A 14887-nucleotide genomic window follows, 5' to 3' on the forward strand; every position below is an offset into this window, starting at 1 on the left:
AACTCTGGTCCAGCGAGGCTCCAGGGTTAGGCAAATATCTTCCCACCTTGTTTGACGTCCACATTGTCTGGTACCATCTCTTGGGTACCAGAGTGTTACCTGCTTACTCCATTTGTTGGTCTTGCAGTGAAACATGTGATCCATCCGCCATTTCAAGTGGTTGATTCTTTTGAGAACATTGGTAAGCTTTATCCTGTATTTTATCTCAATTGAGGTGATTCTGTCAGTTAGTCTTACATCCAACATACTTCTCTCCATTGCCCTCTGACACTTAGCTAGTTTTTCTCTGTGATTTTGCGTAAGGGACCAAGTTTTGCTTCCATATGTGATATATGGGAGGGTAGACATATTGTAGATTCTCCTCTTATTAGACATACTTCTTTTATTAACTAAACCCAAATTTTGTCTCCCTTATTATGTTCTACATTCTTGGGTCATCTTTTGGAATAGTCTTTTATATAAAACAGCTGTCCTTTCCACATTATGTTCTGGTATAAGTTGTTGCGTTATAATAATTGAGATTTTCGGCAAAAATATTTGAAGAATTGGTGTGACCGAATTTTATTTCAAATGGTGATAATTGACTTGCTGAGTGAATATTATAAGCCATTATAGCTTAAGTAATGACTTAAACTATAATGTATATGTGATTTTATGTTGGTATTTGGTAATATGGTATGTATATTACTGTGATAGTAAATGTTCTACTATATTCATTGAATTAAGATTTTTAGGTATTCCAACACAACATGTAGCTCGATTTTGTAAAATATTTAAGTTACATTAAGTTATTATTAAATTGTGTACTAGGATTACAACTGATTTTACTAGACACTCCATAATAAGAAAAGTATTTTATCAAAGCTCTTATTATTTCTGGTGTTGATCAATATGTGATCTCAATGATTTGACCTAATTTTGAGAAAGAATCAACTTAAGTTAAAAATTATATTCCTTCTATGGAAACTACATCTATGAATATTTCTTAAAAGGGACTGTTACAAGTTTGTGTTAACTGTAAGTGTAGTTTTAAGCAAGGGATTTCTATCATATTTCATTATTTTACATGTATTGCAATTACTTATGACTTTGGAAATCGTTTTGTCCATACAAGGCCAATAATAATTTCGTTTTAAGTGATTATATGTCTCTTATTTCACGATGTGGGAAGTTTTTCCTAAATGATAATTGGATACTATACTTTCTCTCTCCAATTTATCTTCTACACAAACTACTCTTTTGGTACATTCCAAGTAATTATTTATTTGATTTTTATAAAGTTCATTAATTATATATTTGAATGATGATGTTGAGATTTGTAAAAAAATAAATAAATGTAATTTTGAAGGTGACACGTTTTCTTTCCAAAATATTTGATTAAATTCTCGTTATTTATGTGTAATCTTACTTCTAAACTTTTTTGTTTTTAACTGGCTCTATCATTTTTTTCTAATTGATTTTAATTCTAATTTATAATAATTATTTGATTTATTTTCGTATTAATTGTTTTCTTTAATAATTTAATAGCATCCGCTTGGTGAGTGTCAAACAATTCCGATCTTTCGTGGGCTGTTAGTATGCCTTCAGGAGTCAATACTCTGTTTCCGCGTTTTGTGATTGCATTGAAGATATGAAGTAGATAGTTGATTAATTGATTGTTATTCTACTATCGGTGGGTTATCTATCTTTGGTTTTTCTAGGATTCATAACATATGGATGTTTATTTTAAATACTGCGTCAGCATTCGCGTTTTGTTTACCGCTTCTATAAATTACATCGTAGTCGGTATTCTTGGAGATGTAATCTCCGACGTGTTAATTTACTGTTCTTCTAATGAATATAGATAGATCACATTAATGGTCTATGATCTGTATAGATAGTGAATTTGTTACCTTATAAATATGGTCTGAAATGTTTTACTGCCCATATCACACCTTAGAGTTCTCTTTCAGTAGCACTATTTGTATGTTCTGTTTCGCCTAAAGTTCTACTAGCAAAAGCTATTGGTTTATCGCTCCCTATTGTTGCATGGGATAAAATTGCTCTCAGTATCTATTTCTGAAGTATCTATGGTTGATAAAAATGGTTTTTCAAAGATAGGAAATTTTAGCAACAGTGAGTTTGATAATTATTCCTTACAGTTCTCAAAAGCTTTGCAGTAACGTGTTAATTTACTGTTAGGTTCTTCTAATGAAAGCCACATTAGTGGTCTATGACCTGTATAGATTGTGAATTTATTACCTTATAAATATGGTCTGAAATGTTTTACTGCCCATATCATAGCCAAGAGTTATCTTTTAATAGCACTGTACTTATGTTCCGTTTCGCTTAAAGTTCTATCAAAAGCTATTGGTTTATCGCTACCTATTATTCCTTTTTTTAGTTTTCTCTTGTATGCCTACGCACACATGGAAAATACTCTTGCATGAAGAGCACTTAGCCCCTCCCTCCCCTCCCTTTTACATGTATGAGGCCAACAATAATTTCGTTTTAAGTGGTTATACGTATCGCCATTGAAGATTTGAAGTAGATGGTTGATTAATTGATTGTTATTCTACTATCGGTGGGTTATCTAGCTTTAGTTTTTCTAGGATTTGTAATATACGGTGCTGCTCCTCCCGCCACTCTCGCTGTCGCTGCGAGCAGACCATACGTGAAAGACAGCTTCTCTCCCTCTTCGCCTCGTACTACTTTCCGGGGGGGGGGGGGGGGGCATAATAATATTTCGATTATTATTTTTGTGTGCATTACTTTTTAAATATTTTTTTATAATAATTGCACATGACTCAACACACTCAATATCATTTATATGTATGTAATTTAATGAATTTCTTACATTATCATATTCCTTGAACTTTGTGAATGGCTTCAGGATTATCAGCTAAAATGCCTTTCTACAATAATGACATTTATTATGTTTACATCTTTTAAATATAAACACGCACATATCCACAAGCTTGTCTTTCGGACGAAGCCTGCTCTACTGCCTCGGCTGCATCAGTTAACTGCATTGGCATCATATTTTGAAATCAATATTCTCGATGTCAGCAATCAAAAAATCTGACAAATTGTTTGAAAGCACTGATGTGTCATCCTCAGAATTTTTCTTTTCACCAGAATGCTCAAGTAATTATTGTGGTCTTGATGCCGGCTATAAACTGAGCAATTTTTGGGTTAGAGTTGGAACCGCAACTAAATCTGATCCTTTTCTAGCGGATCCTGGTACAGGCAGCGCGATGAAAGGTTTTCAATATTAACTTTATTTAAATTTTTCCATAGCCTTGCTATGCCATTAATTGTGTGAATCCAACCGTCTTGAGATGAAGGCTTTGATTTTAACCCTAAACATTTAAAGAGCGAACAGTTCTAAATGAGGACAATAGTTTTTTGAAAGGTATGCAAAGTATTTCTTTCCTCTACGGAAGACAGCACATTCAGCATTAACTGCATGAAACAGATAATCAGATTTTTGTAACCTCATTGTTCTATCTCTTTTAATGTAAATGGTGAATGGTTAGGCACACTACTCCTAGCTGTCTTACCAGAAATGTATATGCCAATATAGGTAACGACCATGGAAAGTTCAGGTGAGCCTGTCACTGCCGGCTAAGCAACTACTAAGCTTTTACAAAATGTTTCAAACAAAGTTTCATGATAAAGATCCCCAGTCTTAATAATCGAATGCTTTGGCAAGACTCACCCAAAATTCTATCGCAGTTTTCGCTTCTTGTGCATGCACATAGTTGATTGGGTCAACCAGAAATATAATTTTCGATCTCGCCTTGATGTCGATGTGTGCAGTTCCACAAGACCTGTTGGAGAAAAGTTTCAACTTCAAGCCGGCACAAAGTTCAATCAGTCAAACGACTTGGAATGTTAAAGAATTCAATGTCAAACTTATTCAGTATTTTAAAGACCTTTAATTACTTTCGCGTATTCGAGAGTAATTCTAGAGTTCCGTGCTCCGGTCGTATTGCTTTCCCTGGATCTATCTTCCTCTAGAGTCACGAGAAATGTTTGATGGTGACGAAATGTTCAACCAGATTGGTGTTTCCGAACCAGCATTCTGTTGCAGGAATGTAAAATTAAATGTTTCTGTGATTTATTTACTTACAATAGAAGCACTAGCTGCTTGTGTTCCATGAAGTGTCGCAGCAGGAGAGCCGGCAAAGGTGACAGTGTTGCAACTGAAAATTGAAAACATTGTAACTGATTATTGTAGATTATAGTAACTAACGAGACGTACGACTTTCCCTGGGTTTATCTTCCACGAGAAACGTTTGATGGTGACGAAATGCTTAACCAGATTGGTGTCTCCGATACATGCATTGCATTTACTAAGAACAACAATAAGTACTGATTCTACATAGAAATATAGATCATTTATGTTTGTTATTTAACATGCTTTTCCCATACATCGTTTATAAAACCGCCGTACCAAAGTCTTATCTTTGCCCTTAAAGCAAGTAATCATTGACACTAAATAGCAATTATCTAGTCTTAGAAACGTCGACGACAATATCTTTGACCCCGTGTAATAATAGCATTTTTCTAAAGCGTCACTAAGATTTGATAATAAGAAGAAAATTCTATATAAAATTTATTTTTCTATGTCGTTCTCCTGTAAAAACTGGGGCGTGCGTGAGAGGCAGACCCAGAATGGGGTCCTGACGGCAGGTCACAATTATCTCTTTCGAGATTTGATTTTGGATACCCGCCGCCTCTTGTGTGGTAAGGTCGGTTTTAGGTTCGAAAGCGATAGCTACGCTGAGATGTGGTGGCTGTGCCATACTCGCGAACGTCGCCCCAGAACAGTCAGTCCTTTGTCTTTTGTGTTGTCCCCGCGGCGAGATCGTGACGAGCCTATCCCGCTTTTGGCCGGACTTGTCGACGACGACGTCGCAGGGTTCCTCACCACCATTCCGCCCGCCGGATTGACAGGCGGCGAGATGTAGCCGACGTTTGGTCTAGATAATCATTTCTTACGGTAAAAGCGATAGAACCGCACAAAGTGAAATTATGCATCTTTCGCGTTTACTTTTCCCAAAACCCCTAAGCTTGGCATTTTTCTACAGGCATCTACCCTAATTTCATAGTCGCAATGTATTGTTGTTGTTTGCCATTGTGGTAGCTGCTATTTTATAATTTTAAACATAATACTGTAGGTCTTTTGTTTAGCGCCGGGCATTAATGCGTATATTATCGGTATAACATTTGTTATTTCAACGGAGCTACCAATGTCACCATGTATGATTTTTATTGATAACATTATTGTTGTCCTCACGATTGACGTTTACAAAATGGGGATTCCAAAGCTGTTAATGATTAAAGTTTTATATCAATTTATAAATGTAGGATGTATGCATGTACGCATGTAGGATTCGTGTTTCTGACACCGTTACTACGAATTTTGCAAAAAAAAAATCTAGCGGATCTCGGTACAAGTTAGAAGCAGGCTTGTCATGTCATAGTTATTTCCCAAAAAGGACGCGAATATTGTGTATAAAATTATTAATAGAGGGAACTTTTTCGTATACTGTGGTGCCAATTTTATTTTTCTTTTCAAAGCCCATTGACTTCAAAACGGGTAATACCTGCTCCTATGATTAATAATGTGGCGAACCATTTTTAGGCAACACCTAAACTTTTTGCTGCTACGAGTATCTTTGTAGTTATGTCCATTAAATAAATCAAACAGCAGGTCCATTAAAATCTGCAAAGTTCTTGGATTTATGAGATTTACGAAAACCTTATGATTTTGATGTTATGAGTGTCACTTTCACGCCTCGGCTACCGAATCTCCTAAAAATTGAATGGGATGGATTAACACATAGGCTACTTTTTATCCCGAAAAAATCCGTGGATCCCGAGGGATTTGTGAAAAAGTAAATTAGACGCGGACGAAGTCGCAGGCGTCTGCTAGTACTTACAAAATTCAATAGCATTCGATAATCTTACTTTCATTTTTGAGATCTTTTCTTTTATAGTATGTGATTCAGTTCATTTATTCACAAGTCTCAGTTCATCCTCTTCGTGATCTTTTTTCATGAACATCAGTATGTGTTCCCATTTACCTACTTTATCTCTATACAGTCGTTCCTTCATTACTGAAGATCGTGGTCCTGGTAAGATCCCAACCTCCTGCGGGTCCACGCCTTCCATCGGCTTCTGTTGGCTTCCCCTGCTATCACGTGGCCGGTAACATAATTCCCATCTCCCAACCCGGATAGGTGGCACCGGGCGTTTGCCGGATCGTCCGACAAAATTTCCCTTGAGTTACGATCTACCATCTCTCTCTTGGGAAAATAGTGTAGTGGTTTCCCCTTGCCTTCCTGCACCAGACATTTTAGGAGTTATTTTTACTCCAAGGTCGCTGTAGCCTCGTCCACCTGGTTTCCCAGATGGGTATCCGCCATTGGTCGGTCGCCAGAGCCTCGTCCGTTGTCCAGCAGGGGGCACCGCGTGCAGGTGAGGGTGACATTAGGGTTCGACTAGATGTTAGTATCGTTCTTCCCCTTACCCCCCTACCTTACACCATTTTCAATAAATCTTAAATTCCTAAGTAAAAGTTGTTTCTTATACCTTTTAAGAGGTGAGGTGGGTCAAAGAGAGGATTTTTTAAAGAATATTCGCCATATCTCCTTTTTTAATATTTACCAATATTAAAAAACCCATTCTCCTCCAACTAGTTGGAAAAGACTGTGTAGGAGTGGGTACGACAATAGAATAACGGGGCGGGGCTCGAACCGCCACCCTCGGTGATGAGTCCAACCGCTTTTACCGTTAAGCTAGTACCTTTTACCGTAGGCACACAGAAGCAGCGTAGTGGGTCTAAGCTCCATATCCCTCCTATAAGGAGAGGCCTTGCCCTGTAGTTGTTAATGATGACTATGAAATTGTACTAAATACCATTAATGAGGTTATACCACTCTCGTCAAATGAAATAAATAAATACTAAAACACTTTAATTTCTTCTTAATATTGTTAACCATTTAAATTTTTACATACAAAACTGAAAATCTACTCTCTTTATAATTTAAGTTCATTAATATGTACACATGGTACTAAGACGCTCGTCGATGTATAATTTTCGGCAACACCTGTCCCCATGTCAGCATACCCGCAATGTTTTTTCCGTCCCATAAACTTTGTTGCCTGATAGACATTTCATCAGCGATAACCGAACAAATTAATTTATATTTGGGGGAAGTAGACAAAAATAGTTCTCGCTTAAAGTCAAAAATGATTCATCAGAAATTCTAGGCACTTATATTTGAATACCACCTAGCCAATGTCTTAGGTTGTAGTAGGCACGTACTGAATGTTGTCCATACGTGCGAGTGTTTGTATGCATTTAGGGAAAGGAAATTTAATGTTAGGCAGAAATTTTTAATTTTTGCTGTATATTTTGGCCTTTTTGTTCTTTAGACGCTTTTCTTATATACATTATTACAACTTACGAGGAACAACTATTTTTATATAACTCCCGTCAACACATCCAACCACTCCAGGCACACCATATTTTCTGTAAAACCTAAAGGAGTTGTCCCAATTCTGATGTTTGACACAGGCATCATAAGTCAGGCTCTTCATATGTCATGTAATAATCCATCGCGGTAAGGTTTGGTCACTTTGCTGACCCTGGGATAGATAGGGGTAGAAAGAAAACTGTTCACTTTACCTATGTGGGTAATGCGTTATTTATCACATTATGTAGGTAGTGCGTTTTTATCCCACTTCTGATTTTAACAGACTCGAAAAATAGAAAACCAATGTCGAACAAAGGTTATGATTCACAATATACCTAGTTGTCAGGACAACTTAATTAACAAATCAAAAAGTACTTACAAAATTTAGTAGCATTCGATAATCTTTGATTGAATATACCTGTCTTCTTTAATTTTTGGGATCTTTTCTTTTATAATATGTGAATCAGTTAATTTATTCACAAGTCTCAGTTCATCCTTTTCATGATCTTTTTTCATGAACATCAGTAAGTGTTCCCATTTACCTACTTTAACTATACCATTTTCAATAAATCTTAAATTCTCAAGTAAAAATTTGTTTCTTATACCTTTTAAGAGGTGTGGTGGGTCAAACAGAGGTTTTTTTTGGAGGAGGAGGGAGGAGGAGGAAGTAGCCAAAAATAGTTCTCCCTTAAAGTCAAAAATGATTCATCAGAAAATCCAGGCTCTTCACTTATATTTGAATACCACCTAGCCAATGTGGTTGTATGTAACCTACACTAAGGTTGTAGTAGTCACGTACTAAATGTTGTCCTTACGTGCGAGTGTTTGTTTGCATTTGGGGAAAGGAAATTTAATGTTAGGCATTTTTTTTTTTAATTTTGGCCTTTATTTCTTTAGACGCATTTCTTATATACATTATTAAAAATGTCAGCTGCTACAATATTTGTTGAAAGCAAGTCATGACTATCATCGATGACTTCAGACTTTTCATGTTTGTAAAAATACCATTTGAACATTCAAAGAATGGTAATGCTTGCGGCAATAATATAAATGTCCCTCTTCTTTACGAGGAACAACTATTTTTATGTGACTCCCGTCAACACATCCAACCACTCCAGGCACAACATATTTTCTGTAAAACCTAAAGGAGTTGTCCCAATTCTGATGTTTGACACAGGCATCATAAGTCAGGCTCTTCATATGTCATGTAATAATCCATCGCGGTAAGGTTGGGTCACTTTGCTGACCCTGGGATAGATAGGGGTAGAAAGAAAACTGTTCACTTTACCTATGTGGGTAATGCGTTCTTTATCACATTATGTAGCTAGTGCGTTTTTATCCCACTTCTGATTTTAACAGACTCGAAAAATAGAAAACCAATGTCGAACAAAGGTTATGATTCACAATATACCTAGTTGTCAGGACAACTTAATTAACAAATCAAAAAGTACTTACAAAATTTAATAGCATTCGATAATCTTTGTTCTTTAATTTTTGGGATCTTTTCTTTTATAATATGTGAATCCGTTAATTTATTCACAAGTCTCAGTTCATCCTTTTCATGAACATCAGTAAGTGTTCCCATTTACCTAAGTAGGTAATGTAGTTAAAGTTAACTACACCATTTTCAATAAATCTTAAATTCTCAAGTAAAAATTTGTTTCTTATACCTTTTAAGAGGTGTGGTGGGTCAAACAGTTTAGGAGGAGGGAGGAGGAGGAGGAAGTAGCCAAAAATAGTTCTCCCTTAAAGTCAAAAATGATTCATCAGAAAATCCAGGCTCTCCACTTACATTTGAATACCACCTAGCCAATGTGGTTGTATGTAACCTACACTAAGGTTGTAGTAGTCACGTACTAAATGTTGTCCATACGTGCGAGTGTTTGTATGCATTTAGGGAAAGGAAATTTAATGTTAGGCATTTTTTTTTTAATTTTGGCCTTTAATTTTTTAGATACATTATATACATTATTAAAAATGTCAGCTGCTACAATATTTGTTGAAAGCAAGTCATGAGTATCGTTGACTTCAGACTTTTCATGTTTGTAAAAATACCCTTTGAACATTCAAAGAATGGTAATGCTTGCGGCAATATAAATGTGCCTCTTCTTTACGAGGAACAACTATTTTTATGTGACTCCCGTCAACACATCCAACCACTCCAGGCACAACATATTTTCTGTAAAACCTAAAGGAGATGTCCCAATTCCCATACATCATTTGCCCCAGGAAAAAAAGTTTGTGTCACGATGAAACGTTTGCCGTTTAATTGGTTTTCCTGCTAGATTAATAATAAATGATTTTTTTTATTATAGAAGCGGGGTTTACGTATTGAGTACCAAAACATCTCACTAAAAATAGCTATCTGAATATTGATGAAAATTGATGAAAACCGCATTAAAATCTATTGGACAGTTTGAAAGATCGTAGCATACAGACGAAGAAAGTGACTTTTAAATTAGGTTTGTTAGACTATGTTGATAGTTGAAGTAAAGTACCTACCTCCGTAGAAGAAGTCCAAGTTAATAAAAGATTACGCAAAGGCGAGTCCATACCAAGCACTTCGCGAGATATTACGCGGATTATCTTTATCGAAAGTAATAATACAATCACAAAGATTAAACGCCATTGCCGCCGAAGCCAAGGCGAAGAGACTAGTATTTTTTTGCGATAAATATTTTGCTACACCGACTGGCCATTGGTATGACCTAAAGGCGAAATGAAACGCAATGCAGCAATGAAAACCTTAAAAGGTATAACAATACAATGGGGATGATGACTAGGTTTGAATATATTGATTTTTATGATACATTCGGGTAAATATTAAACTATGTTAACTAATTTTTACATAAAAAGCAAAGGTTGAATGGATATTTGCAAAATAAATAAGATTAGACAAAATCTTTTATCGTAATTAGATGAAAATTCATACAGTTTAAGCTTCCTTACATTAAATGTGACATTTTTTAATTCATGAACTATAAACATAAACGCACAAATAACAAAGATATTAGTAATTTTGTTTGAACGCCCATACAAAACTAACGATCATTATGTACCTACGACGTAATTAATTCGTGCCATGTTGTATGGGGCGGTTTTCAGGGATCCGCGGCAGCGCCGCTAATCTGACCCCTTAAATCCCTGTAGCTCCGAAAGTAATGATCGCAGATACCCTGATACTTTTACAAAATTGATTTACTATTACCATACTCTTAATTCATATACAATTAAAAAACCTTTCATCATCCTATTAGATATATCTTAGTAAAGTAGTAAAACAATGAAAGATATCATGTGTAAGTATTTACACATTTCATTCATACTTAATGCTCCAAGGATACCCGTTGTGATGATCTTAAATTGGTTACTTCTCGTAATTCTTTACACAAATAAAGGTACTATATTTTTGTAACTCTGTATCGATTTTTAAATTGTCTTTCGGACAGGTCCACTATAGGGTTCGAGGATGCACGAGCTCGTGCATCTAACTTCGAAGTATAATTGCGGTTTTCGATGGACCTCGCAGCCGCAAACCTCCTCCAAGCAAAATAAGAAGTTGCCATATTTAATCGACTTCAAAAAGAAGGAGTTCCTTAACTTGTAAATTTTTATTAATCTGATAAAACTATCAATAATAATCGTTTGCTCTATAATGACAGATGAAGTAACAATGAATAGGCGGGAAATCGATCTCGATAATGATATTTTATTTTGACAGCGATATTTTTTCGTCTTCATAGCGGCTTGCCACGGACAGTAAATTAGTCATCATCATCCATCATCATCTTATTAGCCGATGAACGTCCATAGCAGGACATAGGCCTTTTGTAGAGACTTCCACATTTTCTGCAGGTGTCTTCCTTCGCTCTGCAGTACTTCTCAGGATGCCCGTACATTTGGCAATTGAAGCAGCACGTAACTTGCAAATAGTCCATTACGTCGACCGCCTGCCAACCAATAAACAGGCGCTCCTTTTAGTGGTAGTTCAGACATGGCGGATTCCGCGCGGATGCAAATCGCGCGGTTCTAAACGCAAGTGTTCAGACAGGCGCGGATGTACATGCGGAATGCCGTTATTCGCATAGGGTGACAGTCCAATCATGGAAGTCGAAGAAGCAATATGTGTGTACTTGTTGCTCCGTAAAAAAGAAAGAAAGAAGAAACGGCAGTATTGGGTGCATCCAATATTACGCGATCGGTTTACTCATGGTCAGTTTCAGACTTTATATCCAAAATTAAGAAGTTTTGAACCAAAATTCTTCAATTATTTGAGAATGTCGATAAATTCATTTGATGAATTATTAGAAATGATGAGTAAACAAATTGAATCTAATGATACCCATATGAGGTCAAGCGTGTCCCCAGAAGAAAAACTCGTGATCACATTAAGGTAAGATATTTATTTTATACCTCAGAATATATATTTTGTACTATAGAAGACTGTGAATCGTCAGTGCTATTGCATGATAAAGGCGATGGAGACTCTCCTGGTACTATTATAGAATATCCAGTGAAATATCCTTGTGGGTTTGAATATTGTTGGTTTTGCCAAAATACTGCATTAGGCGTGTTTTGCTGGCTCGTGATATGAATAGGCGATGGTAATTTCTGCCCTTTCTGTATTACCTGGAGCAATTCAATTTTAGTAGCCAATCGTTTATTTTCTGGAGCTTTCTTTAACTCTTTATACAATGACATGCAAAAAAGTTTATCATCATCATCTTGCTTTGACATACTTTCTTGTATATGTCTTTGTATTTTATCTCTTGATTCAATACTATTTTCTAATATGTCAGCCAATCGCTCTTCTGAAGTAATTTTAGTTTTCTTCCTTTTATTGGGTACCGGTTGTATTTCACGTGCATTTACAAAATTATCTAGCTTTTGGTCAATGTTCCGAATTTCTTCATTTTTGGCTTCATCTATGTTTGTGATAGTTTCTTTGTTTTCTATCGTCTTCTGAAGAAAAGAAAGCCGGTCGAAATACATGTATTTTGAACCTTTACATGCACCAGAACCAGAAGGAATTGATTTGCCTTTCTTGAATTCCTTATTATAAGCATCACGGATGTTCTTCCATTTTTTTTGTAATGATACACCTGGAACAGAAATCACTATCTTTAACAAATATAAATACAGTAGCGGTTAGGTAATTCAAGACACTCATTATGCTTTAACTAGCGGACCCGGCAGACTTTCAAAACGATACAGATTAATATTTTATTTTTCAGATATCTGGGTACTGGTTGTTCCTTTGGAGAACTACATTACAACTTTCGTCTTGGCAAATCTACAATCACAGGAATTGTCCGTGAAGTATGTGAAGCTCTGTGGGAAAAAGTCACAAAAAACGTCATGCCTGAACCCAGCGAAGATATATGGAAGAAAATAGCTAAAGATTTTGAAAAATATGCAAATTTTCCCAATTGCATAGGCGCCATAGATGGCAAGCATATAAGGATTACAAAACCCAAAGATTCGGGTTCTTTGTATTATAATTACAAAACTTTTTTTTCCATAGTACTGTTGGCACTTTGTGATAGTAACTATTGTTTTACTTTCATAGATATCGGATCTTACGGAAAAAGTAGTGATTCTGCAATTTTTAAAAATTCAGCATTTTATAAAAGGTTAATAGAAAAGTCATTACACATACCAAAACCTAAACCAATATCTGAAACAGATCCTAAACCATTGCCATACGTCATAGTTGGCGATGAAGCGTTTGGTTTATCCGAAAATGTAATGCGACCCTATGCAGGTAAAGGGCTATCATACGAAAAAAAATATTTAATTACAGGTTATCAAGAGCTCGACGTTTTATTGAATGCACTTTTGGAATTCTGGCAAACAAGTGGCGCATTTTTCATAGGCCTATAAACGTGAATATAGACTTTGCCGAAGACATAATAAAGGCCTGTTGCGTGCTACACAATTTTGTTAGAACTAGAGATGGTATACAGTATGAAGATACTTTACATACTGCGCCAATGAGTAATCTTATTACATTACATGCAGGAAGGGGTACACCATCATCATTAAACATTAGAGACAAATATGCTAATTACTTTGTGAATGAGGGTCGTGTAGAATGGCAAGACACGAAAATATGAAATTAAAATTGTTACAGTTCGCGCCAAATAACTAAACTCAAGATGGCGCGTCGCGTTGGTGGGTTGTACATATTACAGTTAATAGCTATACGTTACTGTGGTAACGTGATAGTTTTCCCGCGCTCGTTACGTACCGCCAAACAACGTTATACACATTTCAGTTATTTGGGGTGGGCTGTCTATTACAAAACATGTAAACTACCCTGGTAAAATGTATAATTAAATGTCTACTGACCAAAAAAACCTTCTTTTCCAAAGAATCCCCATTTTCTCCAAAAATCTCCACCAGCTCCTGCCAAGCTCCGTTTTTAATCGTTTTGTTAGAATATTCTGCACATTGGATGTTCCACAAAGCAGGTCTTTTTTCCACCTCATCGATGAATAGCTCGGTGTCGAAGCGATCCATTGTCACCGTCCGATACGCGCGGCTTCCGCGGAGCAACTGAACGCCCTCTAGGTACGTCAAGTAAATAAAACCGAGCGGCGACCGCGCGAATTCATTTTCTAGCGGTTGAGTGGCGGGAGCCGCGCGGATTGTCAATCCGTGCGGACAGGTATGAACGATTTGTAAGGCGCTAATGTAATTAGGATCCGCGCGGTTCAACCGCGCTGTTTGAAACCGCGCGGAATCCGCCGTGTCTGAACTACCACTTAAGGTAGCGCCTCCCTGAGCGCGGGCGTACACTCCAAAATCCAAAATTGTTGGTTGTGCTGTCACGACCGCGCCTCTTGTACACTTTTGCTTGGACCCTCAGTCTCTCTGGCCTCCATTGCGAACCCCGCAGGTTCTGGTCGTGTAGAGACTCCAGAAACGCTTCGGCCGATGGGTCGGCTGTAATGTGATGCGTGTACATCCCACCTTTGAGGGCATTTTGCGGTTGCGGTTTTTCTGTATATTTTGGCTCTTTTTTTCTCAAGACGCATTTCTTACATACATAATTAAAAATTTCAGCGGCTACAATGTTTGTTGATAGCAAGTCATGAGTATTATTTTTGGCATAACGATTACTCTTCAAGTTTGTAAGAATGCTATTTAAAGATTCGTTATTTTTTGTAAGACGTCTAATTTTTTGTTGCAATGTTTTTATTCGTCGGGCACGTTTTTCGAAAAGTATGTATGACGTAATTGAGATTTTAATTTTGCCTTTCTCGACGATTCGAATGGAGTCTGTAGGACCCTCGCCCTTAATGTAATAGAAGCAAATCACTGGCTCATCCCTACACTCGTATCGCAAGGAGCACACGTCCGTTTCGGACCAACGACCCTCACAGACTGCGTGCTTACCCCCACTACCAGTGTAT

General features: G+C 36.7%; 1 protein-coding gene across 1 annotated transcript; it reads left to right on the forward strand.

Annotated features, from left to right (window-relative positions):
* Positions 1-11367: 11367 nt before the first annotated feature.
* On the forward strand, positions 11368-13828 carry LOC128199547 (uncharacterized). The gene is made up of 2 exons (XM_052889555.1): positions 11368-11862; positions 12704-13828. The coding sequence occupies exons 1-2, from the start codon at positions 11573-11575 to the stop codon at positions 13350-13352; spliced, it is 939 nt and encodes a 312-aa protein (XP_052745515.1). The 5' UTR covers positions 11368-11572; the 3' UTR covers positions 13353-13828.
* The last annotated feature ends 1059 nt before the right edge of the window (positions 13829-14887 follow it).

This window comes from Bicyclus anynana, chromosome 26 (genome assembly GCF_947172395.1).
Source record: "Bicyclus anynana chromosome 26, ilBicAnyn1.1, whole genome shotgun sequence".
NCBI lineage: Eukaryota > Metazoa > Arthropoda > Insecta > Lepidoptera > Nymphalidae > Bicyclus > Bicyclus anynana.

Bases quoted from the DNA above. Each gene is read 5' to 3' on its own strand.
- LOC128199547 (XM_052889555.1), top strand. From the start codon at position 11,573: ATGGAAGTCGAAGAAGCAATATGTGTGTACTTGTTGCTCCGTAAAAAA. The intron at 11,863-12,703 runs GTAAGATATTTA...TTTATTTTTCAG, and splicing joins AAACTCGTGATCACATTAAG to ATATCTGGGTACTGGTTGTT.